Source organism: Coptis chinensis, chromosome 4, assembly GCF_015680905.1.
Source record: "Coptis chinensis isolate HL-2020 chromosome 4, ASM1568090v1, whole genome shotgun sequence".
Classification (NCBI taxonomy): Eukaryota; Viridiplantae; Streptophyta; class Magnoliopsida; order Ranunculales; family Ranunculaceae; genus Coptis; species Coptis chinensis.
The window spans coordinates 23,976,390-23,997,726 of NC_141459.1; the positions used below are offsets into that span (position 1 = coordinate 23,976,390).

At 36.6% G+C, this 21,337-nt stretch overlaps 3 protein-coding genes across 5 annotated transcripts; 2 read left to right on the forward strand and 1 right to left on the reverse strand.

Annotated features, from left to right (window-relative positions):
• Positions 1-896: 896 nt before the first annotated feature.
• On the reverse strand, positions 897-2,516 carry LOC147502786 (polygalacturonase-like). Its single transcript, XM_086603906.1, has 3 exons — positions 2,079-2,516; positions 1,641-1,930; positions 897-1,542 (listed from the first exon to the last, which is right to left on the reverse strand). Exons 1-3 carry the CDS (start codon positions 2,508-2,510, stop codon positions 1,095-1,097), a joined length of 1,170 nt encoding a protein of 389 aa, XP_086460032.1. The 5' UTR covers positions 2,511-2,516; the 3' UTR covers positions 897-1,094.
• A 2,624-nt stretch (positions 2,517-5,140) lies between these two features.
• LOC147502787 (Exostosin family protein) lies at positions 5,141-8,430 on the forward strand. Of its 3 annotated transcripts, none has more exons than XM_086607619.1 (8): positions 5,141-5,584; positions 5,912-6,058; positions 6,329-6,393; positions 6,647-6,716; positions 6,798-7,016; positions 7,301-7,444; positions 7,531-7,666; positions 7,743-8,430. In XM_086607619.1, exons 1-8 carry the CDS (start codon positions 5,216-5,218, stop codon positions 7,997-7,999), a joined length of 1,407 nt encoding a protein of 468 aa, XP_086463745.1. In that variant the 5' UTR covers positions 5,141-5,215; the 3' UTR covers positions 8,000-8,430. The 3 variants fall into 3 exon arrangements, with proteins under 3 accessions (XP_086463745.1, XP_086463746.1, XP_086463747.1); XM_086607621.1 differs by having other exon boundaries at positions 5,158-5,567; XM_086607620.1 differs by lacking the exon at positions 7,301-7,444.
• Positions 8,431-9,173: 743 nt separating this feature from the next.
• LOC147502788 (phosphatidylinositol 4-kinase beta 1-like) lies at positions 9,174-20,590 on the forward strand. Its single transcript, XM_086607622.1, has 16 exons — positions 9,174-10,822; positions 10,933-11,124; positions 11,231-11,279; positions 12,645-12,777; positions 12,897-13,413; positions 14,305-14,385; positions 14,482-14,604; positions 15,833-15,902; positions 16,845-16,942; positions 17,026-17,130; positions 18,031-18,084; positions 18,580-18,723; positions 18,872-18,925; positions 19,054-19,128; positions 19,570-19,653; positions 19,731-20,590. The coding sequence occupies exons 1-16, from the start codon at positions 9,386-9,388 to the stop codon at positions 19,830-19,832; spliced, it is 3,318 nt and encodes a 1,105-aa protein (XP_086463748.1). The 5' UTR covers positions 9,174-9,385; the 3' UTR covers positions 19,833-20,590.
• Positions 20,591-21,337: the final 747 nt, after the last annotated feature.

Here is a 21,337-nt window from a genome sequence, read left to right on the forward strand (position 1 = left end):
CTTCAATTGCACAAATGTTAATTTCTTAACTTCTATGCACAACTCATAATTTTTCAAGTTCTATGCACCACAGTTCTAATTTTCAGAAAAAATGCACGCAGTTTTGGCAAAACCGCGCCCATTGAAAGCCAAGCCCACGCGGTTTTGCCAAAACCGCGCCATAGAAGCCCATTTAGCAGCCCAAGCCCACGCGGTGTTGCCAAAACCGCGTGAGTGATTTGATACAACACCAAACCTGGAACCAAATATTGGTCGATTTGGTGTTTGGTTTGGTATTTTTTTGGTGTTTTCATCAACATGTAGTTCTCCTGAAGTTGAAAAAATACCAAATTCTCCTGAAGTTGAGAATTTGGTGTTTGATGCTAGGTTGATATCATTGCTAAAGATGCTCTAACAGAGCAGTTGAGAGATAGAGTGTAATCCATTATGAATTTGGTAGTGGTATCTGCCAATAAGAAATGGGACTTATGCTCTGCCACTCTGATAGTCTGATATACCATTCTATGAAGTATGCCAAGCAATGGACTTCTTGAGGAGGTATGAAATTATGAATTATGAACTCATTTGTGCGCGGTCTGTTTTTTAACTATATATGACTAGTCTTCATGACTGATTCCAGCGAGCTTGTGGAAATGTTCTCTTAAAGTCTTAGTACGATCAATATCTACATGGAAAGTAGAGGCATTATTCCTGATATAGTCCGTCGTATTGAGGATTCGTTCTATAGATTGGATCATAGTTCTATAGCTAATTGCCTTAGTAAGTAAAAACTCAATAATAGTAGCTGTCGATCGCCAATATCAACATAGAAAGTAAAGCACAAGCTAGATTTTGTCCTTGATGTACAACGAAAGTTTTGGCTAAATAAGTAAATTTCCATTTACAAAAATGAAATATCGATACAAGTATGAGAATTTGAGAACATACAAGGGAAAGAATTGCTTCAGTATGCTCTAGATCCCAACCGTTCATTGGGGCATCCGAAACATGACTCATTAGCACACCTTCTCCGATACTTTTACCAAAAACTGAGCACTAATGCTGTCTGCTTGACTATTCCTAGACTACAAGAATAGTTTTAATCTATAGTTTATCTACAAACAACTCTCTGGCAAAACTGAACCACGGGTTTGTCCATCTGCATTAAGACAGGAAGACTTCGCCACATTATTTTGGTAAGTTAGTTTTACGGTCTGCAGTGTGATGCCTTGGCATGGATTAGTACGGCTGCAATCAAAATTAACTGCCACTGGTGTCGCCGATGATCCTTGAATGTTTCTGTACGTCACTTGACTTATCTTCACTCCAGATTCTTGACCAGGGCATCCTTCATTTCGAGGGCAATAATGTTGGTCAATTATAATGGGGTTCTCAACATTTCTCATGATAATATCTTGATAAAGAACCCCCTTTACAAATCCTTTACTCGGTCTCGCCCAAGATTTTATTCTCAGACCATTATCACTTCCAGTAAAAATGGCGTTTTTAACAGTCACATTTTGCACTCCATCCTCAACCATATCCCTACCCAGGCTCCCTATGCTGCAAAATGACAATTTATGCCATTTAGTTAGAGGTGGTCATTTGGGGGAAAAACAATGGGGAAGGGGCAAGTTTGATATATATATATCTGAACTCACCTTATTCCATGTCCTGGCCCACAATTAGTTCCTTCAATCCACAAATTTCTGGTGCCTGGGCCTGCTGAAACGCAATCATCACCGGTCTTTATACTAGTTGCCATGATGGTCAGACCTGTTGATTTTTGTACACGTATGCCATCTGTGTTTGGACTATCAGCAGGGGCAACAATCTTCATCCCCTGAACCAAAACATTGTTGCAATTGTTGATGGCAATGTGAATATTTTGGCTGTTTATCGATGTCAAGCTTCTGATGACAATATTGCTCCCGTAGTTGAAGGATAGTGACTGCACAACAACGAACAGGATTAATGTTGGAAAACATCTCGTCGATAAGGAGAAGTAGCTAACTATACTGATATTGATATGCTCCAGAAATTGGAATTTATTTCATATTATATATGTAGTTGGTTTGGTAGTATTATAATTCACTTACCCTTGCTCCAACGGGGCAACTCTTTCCAGCCTTCCTGCACGCCCAATAACTAGTTCCTTGACCATCCAATGTACCTCCGCTGATCGAAAGTCCAGTAACCTTACGGAACATAATCCAAGTAGCAGTATTACCAAGAACATTGTAACTAGGAGCAACCAAAGTGCCATCAATCTGGAAACTGGTGGCATTGTTTTTGCAAGGGCCACCGAAGGTAACTTTCTTGGTCAAGTACCTTCCATTAGGCACATAAATCCTAACAGATTGTTTTGAAGCACAAGCGGAAGTCCAAGCTTTAAGCAATGCTTGGGTTGAATCTGTTTTTCCATCAGCATTTGCACCAAAGCTCACAACATTGATGTTATAAACTGCATTTGCAGATACCAAGAAGACAAAGAGAAGAGAAATAACAAGAGTACTTTGAGACTTCTCCATTTTAATATTTTGGAGACTTTAGACAGGGAAATTGGTTAGTTGGTAGTTTGCCTTGAAGCAGTTGGTGTATTTATAGTCTTTATGGTTGGATACAAAATGTAAAATCAAGATCAGCTCATATTACTGAAATGTACATTCCATACGAAATCCATCTTATCTATATTGTATTGTTATATAGGGATGTTTCTGTAATTTGGAGTGCATGAGATGATTTGGAAGAAGAGTACTCTTAGACGATCGAATATACACATTCTTTCCTTGAGTGAAGGTGAAGCACGAGACACGTGGAGTTAATGCGGCAGAAAAGTCGGAAGGTCAATTCCATTTAATGTGTCCCACTACCGTACATCTTCATGGTTTCACTCATTGGTGATTGCTGTCCTACGCCATACGCCGCCAACTTCATTGTCACATTTTCTGAGAATTTCAAGCATTCATTTCCGTTTATCTTTGATGTATTTAAAAGGAGAATTCATGTTACTAAAGTTCCTATGCGTATTTGAGATTTTGAGCTACAAATTTTCTTTTCCCTCTATGGACACCAATCGAAAAAATGTTTCAAATTTAGACGAAATCGTTGCCTTCTTAGCTCACTGAACCATTTTTAAAATTTATAAGGTGAAAATTCCATATTTTCAGTTTGTTTTGTCAACTTTTCGTAATTCCAAAATTCTATCAATGGGAAAGCATGTATCCCACATCTGTGATGGAAACGTCACTCCATACCTCAAAGGTCTGGCAGTGGCAACTGGCAACACAAACATTTATTTCTGCCCATTAAATTGCTAAGAAGCACTCGTCTGAAAAGTAGCGAAGTGTGGCATTTATTATATACATAATTAATGTGGCATATATAATTATATTTTTTTCTTTTTCATTTTGTACTGCTTGTAGACATCAATATATCTATTTTTATTTTGATAAATAGGGATCAATATTTCAAGTTATGAAGCACGAAATCAAAATTTCCAAATCTCAAACTCAACCTCAAGGAACTCATGCATACAGTATTTGTGACTCTTTCGATCTCATAATCTCAAGTTCTCTTGTACAATGCACTTAGTCCCAAATACTTCTTTATCTATTCAGTATCATCATGCAGCTCTCCTTTTCCTTGTTAAAGTAACTTAATTAAGACACAAATTTTCAGTCCTTTAGACTTGATAATTTCACTTACGAAGTACGGATAATTGGATATTTTGATAACAAGGTCAACTTATCAACGAACTATCATGTGCTTTGCCAAAAAATTCTATAACGTACATGTGATTCTTTTGCTTTTCTATGAATACAATCTACCATGATGCCCTTATTTAATTTTCATGGTGATCAGTTTAGAATAATATTTGTGATTTTCGGTCAAAGAATAACAATTATTTCTCTCTTTCAATTTCAAGCATATGATGTTGAACAAATCTGGCCTAGATCGAGTCGTTTAATCATTTGTCTCAAAATTCCATGTGCAAATTTCAAGTAACTTCTCACCATATTACTAAGATGGACGAAGTTTTAAGGTCTGAACACAACAACATTAGAATCCCTCTCATGTGATACAAGGGCTTTTTAAGCTTATATTAATTCTACAATCATGTGACAAATTTTTCTATTAAAGTAAAGGTAGACTGAGATTATGTAATTTCATTTAGCTTACACGAAGACTAAAGAGCTAAAGACTAAAGAGCTACTAAGAGCAAGTCCAATGGGAGGCTATATGGGTTGCTAAAGGCAAATATAACACTCTAATCACAAAAATGTCATTCTAATAGGACTGCTAAAAGGGTTTTAAATTTGGAAAGAGTCAAAAACTCAGCCAAAGTTAAGACCTTCGGTCTTAAATAAGTTTGGAATGGGCGAGAAAAAAAATTTCAACGGGCCCGGCGAAATTGTGCCATTAGTTAAAAAAATTTCAACTTAAGTTATTCTGATGCAATAAAAAACTATGTCGTCCGTATCATTTAGCACTTCAAAACATAAAAACGCGATTGGATTGGTTTTTTGATATTGGGATGCCAAATTTGACTGGACTATTTAGCAGTTCTCCGTTAGACTTGCTCTAAAGAACTCTTGGCACCATAGTACAAAATATCCCGATATATCGCGATATTTGAGGATATCTATCCATATTTCAGAAAAAGATATTTAAATATCACGATATGTTTAGATAATATTTCGATAATATTTGCGATATTTGTGATATTTAGGGATATTTTGTGATATTTGGCGATATTTTGTATATATAACAATTTTATTTAATATTTACCATTATATTTCAAATAAATATAAATAATGTATCATGATATATCAAGAAATATCTACAATATCTACGATATTTGTCGATATTTTGGATATATCTATTCAGACATGTGAAACTTCAAATATCTCCAAAAAAGAATATCTCTGAATATCGATAAATACCCATATCCTGATATTTTGTACTATGCTTGGCACCCCGAAAGAAATTGTCGTGCTATATGTAGGCATTTTCAATTGACAATTTTCAAAGAACATGGATTTACAGCTTTATTGGCATAGTTTTGTGGGCTTGTGGCCCGTCAATGCGGGTCCCAACGGACCATGGATCTGATTCTGATCCATAATTGAGTACAAATCAGAATCACTTAAAACAAGACTAAAACCAAATAATTCCAATTCCAATTCCAATAACACTCTTTCTTCTTCACTCGAAAATTTTCCATGTCCTCAAAATGGGAAATTTAACAAACAGAAACAACACCACCCTCAGAACGATTCAAAATCAAACACCATGTACAAGAACACACCAAATCGGTGCATTACTATTAATACTCACAACATTTTTCATAACCAGATCACTTGATCAATCTATAAGTCTTTGTACTTACAAGACAAAAAAAGTTAATGGGCTGAAAAGTTTTGGGTTTGTGAATAATGGGGCCGCGTCGATGTTTTGGCCTGAACGTGGGTATGGGTCGTATTTGGATTTGAAGATTTATGTTTATGAGGAGAATGAGGTAGATGGGTTGAAGGAATTAATGTATGGAAGAGATGGGAAGATTACTGCTGAGGCCTGTGTTAAAGGTCAATGGGGAACTCAGGTAATGGACTAAATTGGTTTTTCTTATGTTGTTGTTTTGGTAGAAATTGGATTGTTGTTGTTATGTTATGTTATGTTAAATTCGAGTAGATGTTTAGTTTTAAGTGCATTTTTTAAGAACTTGTGCATGCATTTGATTGAGGATGGGGTTTTAAGGATTGAAAATGTTGATTATTGAGCTGGGATTATGTTGAATTTAATGGTTTTTGCGCCATTCGATGAATGTATATGTTCGGCATTCAATGTTGATTCTTTTTTTAAAGTATTACATTTTCGTATATTGGATGTTTTTGAGTGAAATGCATTGGTTTTTTTTTTAACTTTGTAGGTTAAGATACACAAGTTGTTACTCAAGTCAAAGTTTCGGACACTGAAAAAAGATGAAGCAGATTTGTTCTTTGTTCCATCTTATGTAAAATGTGCGCGGATGATGGGTGGTTTGAATGATAAGGAGATAAACCAAACATATGTGAAGGTAAGCTTTTTCCTCTCCCCTTTTTCTGTTGAAATTGTCAAATCTTTTGAAGTGTATGTGTTCGTAGCATATGAGAAGAGGCAATATGAAATTGGAGCTTGCACAAATATTTCTTGTCACTTGTCGGAATAATAGATGTTTGGTATATATGCATGTAATTGATCCATCGTTGCTAATTAGTTTGTATTAATTTGAAACAAACTACTTTAAGTTCTATAAAGGTTGCCGTGCTCACGATCGTTTGATTTTGTTTTGTACTTTTTACACCAGGTTTTGAGTCAAATGCCATATTTTCGACTATCTGGTGGTCGCAACCACATATTCATTTTTCCAAGGTATACTTTCTTGTTTCCATTCAGCTGTGTTTTAGAGCTTCTCTAAGAAACTTCTGTAACCATTTTAGAAATAGTTACAAACGTACACAGAGGTACACTACTATACTTTTGAAAAAAAGAAATGACAACTTACATTTTTGCATCTACAAATGTTTAATTGCCATTTCTTACTGCATACTTATATTTGGCTGCACACTCTATGCTTTATTGCTCTTCCTTCTATTGATGTATGCGATTTTCCTTCCACTAACAGTGGTGCTGGTGCACACCTGTTTCGGTCTTGGGCATCATATTTGAATCGGTCCATCATTCTTACTCCTGAGGTACTGTCTATTTGCAAATGTTTTTCAAATACAAGCAGAGACATTGGATGCTTAATCAATGTTTCTTATATGTAACTGTAGGGTGATCGCACAGACAAGCGAGATACAAGTGCCTTTAATACATGGAAAGATATCATAATTCCTGGGAATGTTGAGGATAGTATGACGAAAGTGGGGGCTGGTTTAGTCAAGCCTTTGCCATTATCAAAGAGGAAATATTTAGCAAACTTCTTAGGCCGAGCTCAAGGGAAGAGCGGTCGCCTTCAGTTAATAGAGCTTGCAAAGAAATTCCCAGATAAGGTTTGTTTTCACTTGTGAATAATCATGGCATATCTCATTTTCACTTTAAACTGGATGACCTCAATGGATGGACTAAATCTGTTACTGCTTTTAGGGTCATAAGAGGGGTGAGGAGCCCAACCTCTCCAATAGTTAACCCATTCTGAACTTTATATGGTCCACTGGATGAATCCAAAATTTTCACTTACTCCTTTGATATGCATAGAAAATATATGTAATTAATTTGCATGCTCCAGCTTTTTTCAACTTCGTCCAGAAGGTCTACATATTGATTTTATGAACAGTTGGAATCTCCAGAGTTGAAGTTTAGTGGCCCTGACAAACTGGGAAGGACAGAGTATTTTCAACACTTGCGCAATGCTAAGTTCTGCCTAGCTCCACGTGGCGAATCATCATGGACCCTTCGCTTTTACGAGTCTTATTTTGTGGTCTCTCTCTCTCTCTCTCTCTCTCTCTGTATTTGTGTGTGTGTCTGTCTAGTCTACTAAAATCATCTATATTTTGTACTAAATAGGAATGCGTCCCAGTTATATTGTCAGATCAAGTAGAATTACCCTTCCAAAATGTCATTGACTACAGTCAGATATCAGTTAAGTGGCCATCCACTCGTATAGGAACAGAACTCCTGGACTACTTGCAATCTATACCAGGTAAGTTTGCTGATTTTTTCAGTTTCATGTTCAGTTAATTTAACCAATTTGTTTAAGACTTGGTTGCTTTTCACAGATGAAGAGATCGAAGGCATGATAGCACGTGGGAGATTGGTTAGGTGCTTATGGGTTTATGCTCCAGAAACAGAACCATGTTCTGCAATGGTTGCCATCTTGTGGGAGCTTCAGGCAAAAGTGAGACAATTCCACCAATCGACTGAGACATTCTGGCTGCACAATGGATCTATTGTAAACAGAAACTTGGTGTCATTTCATGATTGGAAACCTCCCATGCCGTTTGCCTTGAATCTTTCAAGAATCCTTTTCTTCTAACCCACAAGTTAACCATGCAAAGTGGACATTGATTGTGTAGAATAGTTGGATTGATTGGATGCTAGGTCTTTCTTTGTCTTGTCCATTGCAAGCTCCAGAAAATGCTCACATTTGACTGTAGTGCTTAGCCAGAGTCTCTCATCAAAATGGAGCTGTGCTTAACTTGAGATCTGACATGGGGATCACCCATCCACCCTTAAGATGAAGCGTTCATATGGCTTTCCAGGTTCTACCAATACCGAGCCCAATCTTACTCAAATAAAGAGCTTTGATTGTAGCTCAAACAAATACCAGCGATATGCTTCACCCTGTGTTTAGGGCAATGAAGTGACCCTTATTGTATTTTGCAGCATGTATAATATGTCTTGTATAGCATTATAGTTCATGTCATCTTCTGCTTTTTGGGATATATTATAATTATTTTTTTGTAATTGTCCTGTTTGTGTTATTCGGTCCTTGCTTTATTCATTTTTTTCATGTGAAAGTTGAAACGCCTCGCCCAGTTTTTCGTTGTGTGGAATTGTTTAGATATGCTTCTTAAGGTGGACATCTCTGTCTTGTTTCATTTTGGGTAAAAGATAAATAATATCTAGATACTTGAACCGAAGAAAACTATGAATTAGATTAGTTGAGATAAGTTATGATTAGGAGAAAGAATTCTTCCACAACAAAAGACCATAAAGATTTCAGAAAGTTATTATTCCCTGATTTCCCTCAGCTCAAAACCACCGAAAATGCATAGAAAGAAGTCCAAAAGTTTATTCTCTCAAATCAAACCAAAGATTATTAGGTGTTATTTGAAAGATCAGTAACTATTGTATATTAAACTACTCAAATGCCACTTGGAGCTCCTCACTGTTGTATTTGTTCCTAACTTCCTATAGTAAGCCCCTGCACAAACATGTTTTTTGGTGAGATAGTTGGTCCACAAATCTCTGCTTGTTTGGTTTAAAAGTGAAAGATTGCTTTGTCTTCTATCTTAAGAATTAGGTACAACTGCAAGTAGGGTTAAAACTTAAAACAATGTACTAGATAGATAGATTAGCACTGTTATGTCGGCCTAGAATATTGAAAAATTGTCAAGTCACATTTTCCATCTCATTTATTAATACTGGACTCGACCAAGGTGGCTAGAATTACGATTATGTACCACGGAGGGAAAACTAATTGACTCGAATAGAATTGAAAAAAAAATATATATTTTCTTTCTTCTCTCTCCACCCAACAACAATAACAACAAGGAGGACATATAAAAAGTCCACGTCAGCTTATTTCTTTCTTTCATTTCATTTAAATCCCAATTCCGATCGTAAAAAAAAGTTTTTAGGGTTGGTGAGGTAAGATTAAATTGATGAAAATTGTTGTGATGGTAGATTAATAATAATAATGGTAAGATTATTAGGATTAAATCGAGGTGGTGATGAGACATCATCATCACCACGAGAAATACCACTGCAAAACATTACTACTAGTAACGAGAGTGGTGAAAATGGATGGTTAATTAGATTTTTCGATTCAGCATTTTTTTGTGAATGGATTGCCGTTAGTTATTTATATAAACATGAACACCCTGGTGTTAGAGATTATTTGTGTAATCGAATGTATACGTTGCCGTTATCTGGTGTTGAGAGTTATTTGTTTCAGATTTGTTATATGTTGGTACATAAACCTAGTCCTTCTTTGGATAAATTTGTTATCGATATGTGTACCAAGAGTTTACAGATTGCGTTGAAAGTGCATTGGTTTTTAATGGCCGAGTTAGAGGATAATGATGATAATGAGGGGATAAGTAGAATACAAGAGAAATGTCAGATTGCTTCTACTTTAATGGGTGATTGGCCGCCTTTGATTCGGCCTAAGAATCCGCCTTCGAGTCCGGGGAGTAAGAATCAAGTTCTTAATAAGATTTTGTCGTCTAAGCAAAAATTCTTGTCGTTGACGTCTTCGCCACCTACCCAACGGTCGGTTTCGTTTTCGCCGTCTTCGGGGAGCATTTCTTTGCAGGAAGAGAGTGGGAAGCCTGGTACTGGGGAGGAGAATAATAAGATTTTTAAGAAGTTATTGCCGGGTCCGAAAGTAAGGGATGCTTTGCTATTTAGGAAATCGTCAGAGAAGGATGATAATGATGATTCGGAGAAGGATGGGTTTTTTAAGAGGCTTCTAAGGGATAGTAAAGATGAGGATGATGAGCTGATGTCTAGCTCAGAGAAAGAGGGGTTTTTCAAGCGCTTGTTCCGTGATAGTAAGAATGAAACTGATGAGAAAGCTGGTTCGAAATCTTCAGAATTTGAGGAGAAGGATGGGTTTTTTAAGAGGCTTCTCAGAGACAGTAAGGATGATGATGAGAAAGCAGGTTCTAAATCAGCAGAATTTGAGGAGAAGGATGGGTTTTTCAGGCGTCTTCTTAGAGACAGTAAAGATGATGATGAGGCACTAACGTCTAGCTCGGAAGGGTTTTTTAAGAAGTTATTTCGTGATAATAAAGATTCTGAAGAGAAAGCAGGTCCAAGGTCAACAGAAGATGATGAAAAAGAGGGGTTTTTCCGCAAGTTCTTTAAAGTTGATGATAAGAAAGATGGGAATGATAGAACGAATGACGAAGATGCCAATGTCGATGAAGAACATTCTGATTTTTTTTTGTTCCGTCGATTGTTTCGTGTGCATCCGGAAGATGTTAAAGGTGCAGTTGCAACTGAAAATGGTAATGCTGGTGGTACTATTGAAAGTAGTCCTGGAACAGAGAAATTTTTCCGCAAGCTATTTCGAGATCGGGATCGCTCTGTGGAAGATTCCGAGCTTTATGGTTTGAAAAAGCAGAAAGAGGTTAGTTTAGCATAGAAATAACTATTCATTGGAATGCGTTTTTGGCTAATCTGTTCTACTATTCTACATAACACTGTTATGTTTTCCTTTTTCGTGCTTCTACTTAACAGAAGCATCCAGGCTCACCGAAGCAACAGAATGATAAGTCAAATCCAAAGCCTCCATTGCCAAATAATGTGACATCACAGATTCGCAAAGGGGCATATCATGTTTCGTTGGATTTTGTACAATCTCTATGTGATACGTCTTATGGTCTGGTGGATATATTTCCAACTGAAGATCGCAAAAGTGCTCTCCGTGAGGTTGCTACAAAGTCTCCTCACTTTGATCTTGCTAAGTTATGAGTATATCTATCTTTTTTGAGTATTTGTCTGTCACATTCTGATATTGTGATTCTTGTGTTGCAAGTCACTCGCGGAGATCAACACACATATATCTGCTGCCGAAAACAGTGGAGGTATTTATTTTGACAGATGTTGATTATTTCTTGTTTCAAGGTCTGACCACCTTATCATGTAAATGTAGTATTATCAAATTCCTATGCAGTTTAAGCGTTGATTGGTAGCTAATCAGTCTAGGAGTGTATCGTGATTAGTCCTAGTAATTGGAAATAAACGGGGATTAATTGGGAACTAATCGAATGATATCTCGAATAAGAAATTTTCCCTCCCCTAGGTAACACAAAACACATGCCACATCTAAGACGATGTATTAAAAGAAAGTCACATACGTACTTATGTTTCACCTTATATGAGCTTCTTTGTTAAGCACCACTTTTTTAGAACCGATGAATCGGAAAGCGCCCAAATAACTGGCACAAATCACCTGATTTTTTTTTTCCGCCCAGACTTGGTTATTTTTAACTATGCGGATCGGTCAAGTAGCATATAGCTATTACTCGCCTATTTATCGGCGATTAATAGGCACTTAAAATGCCCAGCATCCAAATCCTTTTCAATCATACGAATTCATCTTTTCATGTTAATACACATGCACACCCAAATTCTTTGGTCTGAGGAACTTATGATCATACAGATTTGTTTGCTTTTCCTGCTAGACTTGCAGCTTCGTGTTATCATCTGTGTAAAAATTTCAGCTTGCTTGATTGTATCATCAAAGTCTCCATGTACCCCTTTGAGGGAAAGGCCAATGAGCATTATTCGAAATGTGATGGTTGAAATGTAATGTTCTCAAAGATGCTTGGGATGTCTTTGATCTATTTTGAAATCCATTCCCAGGCATCTCTCTAATAGTATTTTTGTCGATTATGATAATACCTTATTTGAAAATGGAAGCAGTATCAGCTAAATTAAGTGGAGATGAAAATTTCTGGTTCAAATTTTTGAAAGGGTTCTTAATGATTCTTAAGACCTTTTCATCTTCATATTTCCTGTAATATGATTTTGTTCCAAGACTTTCCAGCGATGAATTATCTAATGACAATGATGAGCCAGTTAGATGTGAGCATGTGGCAACGAAAAGTGAACATTAACTGCCTTTCTGGTTTATTTTATCGGATGTGTATTAGCCTATTAGTCGATACAGATGTGTATGATTGGTGAACACGTGTCTATGTGATTTGTATTCTATATATTATGTATACACACCATACTTATAGACATATGGTCTGCCAATATCGCTTCGTTTTAATTGTCTATAGTCTGATACATATCAACAAATTCGAGAAGTATATATGCATGTGCAATGATTTTTTATTTTTTTCTTCCAGTGATCCCCAGACCGTTTTTCACTAAATCACGGTATAAGTTGTCACTATATTCTATATTTATTTCCATTCAAATACATTCAAATGTAATTGTAGGAGTGTGCTTTCCAATGGGGAAGGGAATGTATCGAGTGGTTCATATTCCTGAAGATGAAGCTGTTCTTTTGAATTCTAGGGAAAAGGCTCCTTATCTGATATGTGTGGAGGTTTTAAAAGGTGAAATGCCAAGGTAACTACATTGAAGTTTCTATCATCCAGTTAATGGATTGTTGACCGTTTATATTGTTTTTAAGATCTTAACCGGCTTTCTTTGTGAATTATTATGCTTACATATGGTTTTCTTTATAGCCATGCAAAGGATACATCCAATGTACAAAAACTTTCTAGAGGAGGAATTCCTTTGGCAAATGGAGATGCACAACTCGATAAACCTCCTCCTTGGGCGTATCCTTTATGGAGTTCACAGGATGTTCATCGTAATGGTGATAGGATGTTAAGATCTACTTCTCAAGCTATTGACCAGGCAATGTCTCAATCGTGGGATGCCAAAGTGAACTTTGTACATGTGGGTCTTTCTGTAGAGAAACAATTGCTTGACCAGTCGAACAACAATGAAGTGCCACATTCAAATGGTAATCTACAACAAGGTAGTCTACCACATGCTTCGGTTTCCATGAAAGTCTCATTGGACAATGGCATGGAGGGACCAGAATTAAGAAGTCAATATCATCACGATTTGGAATGGGTAAGAGTTGTGCTGACAGCTGATCCTGGGGTCAACATGGAAGATGTAGAGGATCAAGAGCCACCCCGTCGGAAGGAACACCGTCGTGTTCCAAGCACTATTGCAATAGAGGAAGTAAAGGTGGGCCTGTAAGTGGAATATATGTGTTTATAATTGATAATTTTGGATACTTCCATAATTTGGTTAAGTGATAAATGTATGCATGCCTTTTAATTGTATGACAACTATCTCTGTGTTCATGTAGCAGGGTCATATGAACTTTTATTGGCTCTTTGCTTTGTTGGAAAGTATGTGCACTGGGCCAGGACACAATTATATGTTCACTGGGACATTACACAATTATATATGAGATCTACTGATTTAGCAGATCATTTAATAAACTTATAGTGGAAGATTATTTTCACTGCTGGTTACCTCATAGTGGAAGATTATTTTTTATCAGTTTGTTTTCCTTGTTAGATGAAGATGATGTTTTACGCCCAAGTGAAATGGTTAAGGAGCTTATCTGTTTCCATTTTAAAGAAGCGTAAATTTTGAAATGCTTTTTTAAGGACCTAGTGGGCAAACTTATCTTTTTACCCAAGTACATAGAGGCTCGATAAATTCCAAAATCTGCAATTGGAGGACGTGGCATAATATATAATTAGGTAACTAAATAGGAAAATGAATATTATAAAGTTCAACATGAAAGGAATGGCATTATTATTTTCTATACAAATTTGGGATTTTTAGTGTGTTCATCTTATTTGGGTTTTGGGCCTACTTGGTTTAGTTTTCCCTACTTATTTGTGAATTTTCATTAACTTCTCTCAGCAATTGAGGGTAGTCAGAGTCTGTTAGGCTGCCATGCACTGTAGTGGGACTTCAAGTATCAAGTGAGAAATAGATAGGCTTATGCATTCAAGTTTAAAAACGTATCTTCGAAAGCCAAATTGTATATGCATTTTATATTTATTCTGTTACTTCTAAGTATGATTTCTGGCCTTATGTAGTGATTGTGCTTTTCTGTAGGCTGCTGCAGCAAAAGGGGAGGCACCTCCTGGACTCCCTCTAAAAGGAGCTGGTCAGGATTCATCTGATGCAAAACCTAAGGTGGATATTAATGAACGGCTTTGTAATCTTGCTTTGACGTGTAAATGAACACGTGAATTAATTTGTCTAAAGGAGATCTTAATGTCTTATAAGCAGCTTTCTGATGGTGGTGTTCCCAAGGCAACCGATGCATTGTCTGGTGAACTTTGGGAGGCAAAAAAAGAGAGGATACGTGATGCTTCAGTTTATGGGAAATCCTCTGGCTGGGATTTGCGTTCTGTAAGTGTTTAATTTTTTTTACTTCACTAGGTCTATGCATATTTTTGTTTGGTGCTGCTTATATTAAAACAAGTGGGAACTAAGCTAGTGATTTTGTTTTCTTAATTGGTAAGCCAAGATCAATTGTTTTGATAGTTGAGAACTTTTACAATAGGGGCGAGTTAAGGGATTGAATATTGTCATGCGGTCGATTGGTATTTGGAATAATTGGAAGCATTTAGTGTACCGCTAGGTATGGGCTTGTATAGTAGAATAAAAGGAGCAGAATAAAATATGTATTAAATGCTTGAGCAGTTAGAAAGAGGTGCAACAGTAACACTGCCACAAGTCTAACAGGGACGAAGGCTTGCCTTATAATAGGCCATCTTGATGTTAACATAGAACTAGAGTTTCAAACCTCATACCTCTGTAAGCAATTAGGCATACCTTTGATACCGTGTTGACAACCACTTGCTCTAAAAACTCGAGCTATTAGATAGTCAATGTATACCGAAGGTACTGTGGATCTAATGGTCCATGCACATGCTTAACGACAACCCGAGTTGTGGACAGACACTCAGAAAAGAAGAAGAAAAAGAAAAATTGGAAGGAAAAGAAAAAGTTTTACACCTATGGGAATCAAAGGATAAGGGCAGAAAATTGAACCTTCAAAATACGCTAGGGGTCTAATCACCTGTGAGTGAATAAGGTCCCAGAGGAGTGCGAGAAGGTAGAAAGGAAGTTGCAGAGTAGCACCAAGAGTTTTGGAGGAGAGATAGGTAGAGGAAATGGAATGAAAATTGTCAGGCCTTGTTATTTTAAAGCAGGCTAACACCATATTCTCAGATCTTAAGGTCCACAACTTCCTATCTGGGGCGTTCGAGGGGTAGCCAGTTGCTTCTCTATCCTATCTTCTTGTGGGTCAAAGCATTTTTGTATGTATGTCTGTGCTAAAGTACTGAACTTCATGCCATTTGGTTTCTGTTTTAATGGGTGCCTGGTTGGTATCAGTTGCTGAACCTGGAAGCTTTATATCCTGTGCTGTTATGTGGGCCATTTCATATGGCCTACGTCGGACAGACCTGCTTAAACAGATGTCATAGAACATTTCATCCGTAGGCAATTACTCTCATTGTACCTAATCTATTGGATATTCAGGATTTGGCCTTGCTATTGAATAATAATTGATAATGGAACTCTTTTCAAAGCTTTGTTTCTAACGCATTTGATTCTGGCGTTTTTTATGTAGGTAATTGTAAAAAGTGGTGATGATTGTAGACAGGAGCATCTTGCTGTGCAGCTAGTTTCACACTTCTATGGTAGGTAGCTAGTTTTTGAACAAACAGAAATGTGTTAATTGTCACATTTTGTAGAATATCTTGCTTTTGCTTCCTGTAGTTATGAACTTATGATATGCTCTAAGAAGGTGAACCTGTTATTCTTACTGTCTTTTCCATGTATGAATTAACTGGTTTCTTGGTTGCTTAAAAAACGTTATACAATCAAAATGAGAAACAAAAAGTTGGTGCAGAAAAACCATACTACATTGCTGCTTTCAGTTTCCATATTTAAATGATTCAATCATTTTCACCATTGTTGTGATGAATGATGGGATATGTTAGGTTGATTTTGAATTTCTGACGAAAGATAATATATATTATGTAGGTTATGTGAAACATGCAAAGTACATTATCTGTCAATGTCCTTAATTTAATGTTTAGTGATGACAGATGACTAATGTAATAATCAAGCACTTATCTAGCTTCAAATAAAAAAATAGAAATATAATTAATTAGAAAATTATCACTCTTATAGTGGTATATTTTAGAGAATTTATATTTCGTTGGCGTCTTACAGGACGATATCAGTTGTAGTTCTCAAGTTATAGCTTTACGTGACCTCCTTAAATCTTCTTTCTTTACATATTCCAAATAAATATAGAAAAATTAAAAACTTCATATGTTCGTCCTTATTTTGATTTATATAAACTATTTCTAGAATTTGAGCTGTCTGAGGTCATGTCATTGACATGAATGAATGTCGTGTATAACTTAGAAGTGGTCAGTTGCTGCTTTTTGTACCATAGATGTTTGGCTTCAAACCACTTGTGCAATGAAAAACAAAAGGTTCCTCCAGGAAACAGATAATTAATCATTAAAGCTTTAGATTGGACAATTAATCATTAAACGGATAGTTGAAGCCTTTTTCATGTCTTTTCCACATCATCTTAGAATTAAATATGTTTATATAATTGATTGCAGATATATTTCAAGAAGCTGGCCTGCCCCTCTGGTTGCGCCCTTATGAAGTGCTAGTTACTTCTTCTTACACGGCTCTCATTGAAACAATTCCAGATACGGTAATTTTTTCTTCTTCCGTAAACATGATTATTACCATTGCAGTATTTGGCTATTTAATTGACCATGGATTTCTGTTTTTCAGGCATCAATTCATTCTATCAAAAGTAGGTTTCCTAGCATCACAAGCTTGCGTGATTTTTTCATTGCCAAGTATCAAGAAAATTCTCCAAGTTTCAAGCTTGCTCAGGTAATTAATCACTGAATTGTGGAGGCTCATCCTACTATTATATTGAACTTGTAAAGCATTTTAAATTGTGTGCTTAACAGATGTTCTTTTTCATTTATTGTTGCGGACATGTTATTTTCTGATTTTTATTTCTAAGTTTCAGATTATTATTATTGGTTCTGAAATTTGTTGACAGATCTGTCAGAAGTAGTACTATATCTTTATTGGTTGTTAAAAGTTCTAGGCATCCATTTTTTGTCTGTTGATTTTGTTATAACAAGTTTCATGCTTGTGATGTCTATTGCTTCTTTATGTTATCGTATGCTTTTCCCATGGATTACACGACATACGGCCAACTATGGATTCCAATACTGTTATCTCATATGGAGGTAGGAAGAGCTTCCAACAAGAAAATAAAAAAAGATGAGAAAGACAATTGGACCAAGATAGCATGCAGTGTTGGACGAAGATCCCTTTACTTGTCTGAGTCATATATTGCACTTGCTGAAACATTGAAACAAGAGTCGCTAATAATCTACAGTTGGGAAGTGGTTCATGGGACGTTTTGGTTAATTTGCGAACATTTTACCATTTTTAGAACTAAGCGCAAATTTGGTTTATTACTTTGTACTTGTATTTGAAATGTAAATGTAACGACTGGTAATGCCAGTAAATGAACGTTGCATGCTGATCATGCCTGAGCTGGGTAGAGGCGCACTGTTACTGAGATTGAATTCTTCTGCCCCAAATTTTTGGATCACATACTATTTTTTTGTGATAGAAGTCTGTTGTTCGTGCTAGTGTTCCAATATCATCAAAATTTTTTTTCCTCTTTTTGTAATTAGAATGGTTGGCATTCTTGGTTTTCACATCATCTTAAGTTCAGCTGTGTTAAGTTTAACGGACTTTTTCATGTTGCAGAGGAATTTTGTGGAGAGTATGGCAGGCTATTCCATTTTATGTTACCTTCTACAGGTAGCCTCTCTCTCTCTCTCTCTCTGACACACACACACACACGCTGTGGTAGCCAAAGAATCCTATGCAATCCAGAAACATATACTATTCGGTGTCCAACCTTACACCTCTTACACCAGAGGAAATGAATTAGTCTGAGCTACATCTGGATCCCTTGTCTTGGTGTCTCCGGTCCCAAAGCATCTCAACGACTGTGCTGCTACACATAATCCCCCTCCCCCAACTCTCCCCCCCCATGTTTTTTTTTGCCAAAGTATGTCCTGTTTTGACTGTTGATGTAACAGACTTTTATGGATCCATATGGTCATCATTGGCCTAAACCATCTGAGCAAATGGCCTCGTGGGTTCTTCTTTTCCATTCTGTCTACTACAAATTATCTCACCTACTATATTTAACGTCTTAAAATCATCTGTAATAATGTTATCGTTCTTAAATTTTAACAGGGCTACACTATATATATGAGATTTCTCATCAGCATGCTTATGGCTGTGCAGGTGAAGGATCGGCACAACGGAAACCTATTGATGGATGAAGAAGGCCATATTATACATATTGACTTTGGTTTTATGCTATCCAATTCACCAGGAGGAGTAAATTTTGAGAGTGCACCATTTAAGTTAACTCGTGAACTTCTCGAGGTTAGAGGATGTTTAAGCTGTCAGAGCATTGATTTTTTACGTTACTCAGCAGAAAACTAGACTAGTGTTGGAGATTTAATAGGGTTTTATACTTTTATACAATTGCATACTGAATGATCAATTGACCGTGCCTTCGTTCTTGTTCTAGGTCATGGACTCTGATGCTGAGGGAGTTCCAAGCGAATTCTTTGACTATTTCAAAGTACTTATCCACCCATCATTTTTCTTTTGTATCCATTTTTTATGATTATAAGTGACTGTTATGCCCACTGTTGGCTATTAAACCTTTTATTGTAAGCTTGGATATGAGTCATCGATTTTCATTTTCAGGTTTTATGCATACAAGGATTTTTGACTTGCCGTAAGCATGCAGAGCGTATCATACTTCTGGTTGAAATGATGCAGGTAATTTACATATATAGCATTTAATTCCCCTTATATACTTTTGCAAGTTACCCATTTACTGTAAAGTGATTTCACTGAAATTTAAGTGTGTCACCTGGTTCTCTGTAACATCTAATTAAAATATGAAGCACAATGCAGAAAGAGTGGGTAAACAGACTGACATGGAAACTTAGGATCTCAACTAGTTTGGAACCTTGTAGTCGACCTAGCATTTGCCATCTAAACTCACCAAAATGAACACTATATCTCCCCCCCCCCCCAAAAAAAAGAAAGAAAGAAAAAAAGAAAAGAAAGGGGCTTAGGCACGTCCCTTAAGGCTAGGCTCATCCTGCTACTTATGTTTAGCTCACCTAGAGGTTTACCAATACTTGAATATGAGCTCTAAAGAATCCCTACGTCATATACATATTTTGTTATAATGTTTGTTGTGTTTGCATTCAGGATTCTGGTTATCCATGTTTCAGAGGTGGGCAACGGACAATTCAGAACCTCAGGAAAAGATTCCATTTAAGTTTAACAGAAGAGGTTAGTTTGCTTCTTTAAATGTCTGTCCATGTGGGGATCCTCTGGTTCTTATAGTTGTGGTTGAAAATTTCATGCAGCAATGTGTGTCTGTGGTGCTATCCCTTATCAGTAGCAGCTTAGATGCATGGAGGACAAGACAGTACGATTACTATCAGCGCGTTTTGAATGGAATATTGTGATTTTATATTCTTTTGCTATCCCAGCATTGTCCATTCCCCAAAATGAGCATTGAAGAAACTGCTCTGATCAAGTCAACACATGTGCCAAGTTGCTGTTGAGACTTCGTTGGTGAAAAATTCAGGTTGAATCAGAAGGGTGGTGTTGGCTAATCAATACTAATCTGTTTTTACCAAGTGAGCAAATTTGTAACGGCAGATTATATTCAAAGCTTAACGGGCTTTGATCTTCTTTATTCTTTGTCCTTGTAAAATGGAATTCAAGTGCCTTTTGCTGGTTGAGAGATGGGGAATATACGAGTATACTACCAAACTACATCCATGAAGCAGAGTGTACAGAAGCTGATTGTGATGGAGTTGTTGTATCCAGTCAAGAAATGAACATTCATGAAGGTGAAAGGATTGTCCAGATTGTTGGTTGAGCTTCAGACCTCGAAGAATTTTAATTGTTCATAGAAATCTCGTTGGGATCAAGCTGGTGATGATTGAAAATATTGAATCTTTGTGACACTTGAGCATCTTCCTTGCCTTTAAAGTCAATTTATTTTTCAACTGAGTGTAACGAGATTCAGCAAATGGGCATGGTGTTCTATTCCGATCTGCTCTCAATTGTCTGGACTCTCGTGATATAATTCGGGAATTACAATTTTGGGGAAGGTTCTTGTTGTGTTGTCTGTATCAAACGCTTGAAAGTGGGCATTTTGTGTATTGTGTATAATATTTTCATTGATTTTGATTTCATGCGTGAGGCAGTTTACTTATTTGGGCATTTGGTGAAATTCGCTTTCTTTTTCATAGCTTGTTTGGCTGCCTACGTTTTCACAGTTGGAATTAGTGTGGAATAATTTGCTGTTTGAAACTCATTTACATACTTGGCGATGGCGAGGGTTGATTTTTTCATCCAATTATTGTATAATTGATAAGTTAATATTAGTATACAAGGGTGGAGGTGACCGCCTACTTTCTTGAGAATTCCCATCCTATAAAAAAAAACTATTTATAAGTTGGAGATACAAAAATATTGTGAAATTTCTCATAAAATTTGTCAGTAATTCTCATAAAACTTCATTTGGGTCACTGTTTAAGTAACTGTTTCTTTGGAAGTAACTGGATCTCACGGCAATTGCTTACTGTGGTATGCTTTATGCATATACCCACATCATAGGACCTCCGTGACAGATGAAATGTGGCGGCCATAGGTGACATCAAATTTCACGCACATTCTTACGTGAAGTTTTATGCATACCCACGACATACTGTCTCCGTGGGAGATGCAGAGTAGCGGTACTTGACTGCCGGGAAATAGAAGTTGATAGAAAATGAAACCATTACGTAGCAAAATTTCATGTCAAAATCATTAAACATAAATTCAAACTTACACATTCAAATATCAACCACAAATACCATAAATTCAAATTGATTATTCATTAGTTTTGATACATAATTGGATAGTGAGGTGTGAGAGAGAAGCATCGGGTTGATTTTTTCATTTTTCCGGAAAAGAGATG

Excerpts from the sequence above, each read along its gene's own strand:
- LOC147502788 (XM_086607622.1), top strand. The coding sequence starts at position 9,386 with ATGGTAAGATTATTAGGATTAAATCGAGGTGGTGATGAGACATCATCA. Across the intron at positions 14,605-15,832 it reads CTGGCTGGGATTTGCGTTCT|GTAATTGTAAAAAGTGGTGA; the intron begins GTAAGTGTTTAA and ends TTTTTTATGTAG. Across the intron at positions 15,903-16,844 it reads GCTAGTTTCACACTTCTATG|ATATATTTCAAGAAGCTGGC; the intron begins GTAGGTAGCTAG and ends AATTGATTGCAG.
- LOC147502786 (XM_086603906.1), bottom strand. The coding sequence starts at position 2,510 with ATGGAGAAGTCTCAAAGTACTCTTGTTATTTCTCTTCTCTTTGTCTTC. Across the intron at positions 1,931-2,078 it reads GTTGCCCCGTTGGAGCAAGG|TCACTATCCTTCAACTACGG; the intron begins GTAAGTGAATTA and ends GTTGTTGTGCAG. Across the intron at positions 1,543-1,640 it reads GGGCCAGGACATGGAATAAG|CATAGGGAGCCTGGGTAGGG; the intron begins GTGAGTTCAGAT and ends GTCATTTTGCAG.
- LOC147502787 (XM_086607619.1), top strand. The coding sequence starts at position 5,216 with ATGGGAAATTTAACAAACAGAAACAACACCACCCTCAGAACGATTCAA. Across the intron at positions 7,445-7,530 it reads TTTACGAGTCTTATTTTGTG|GAATGCGTCCCAGTTATATT; the intron begins GTCTCTCTCTCT and ends TGTACTAAATAG. Across the intron at positions 7,667-7,742 it reads CTACTTGCAATCTATACCAG|ATGAAGAGATCGAAGGCATG; the intron begins GTAAGTTTGCTG and ends TGCTTTTCACAG.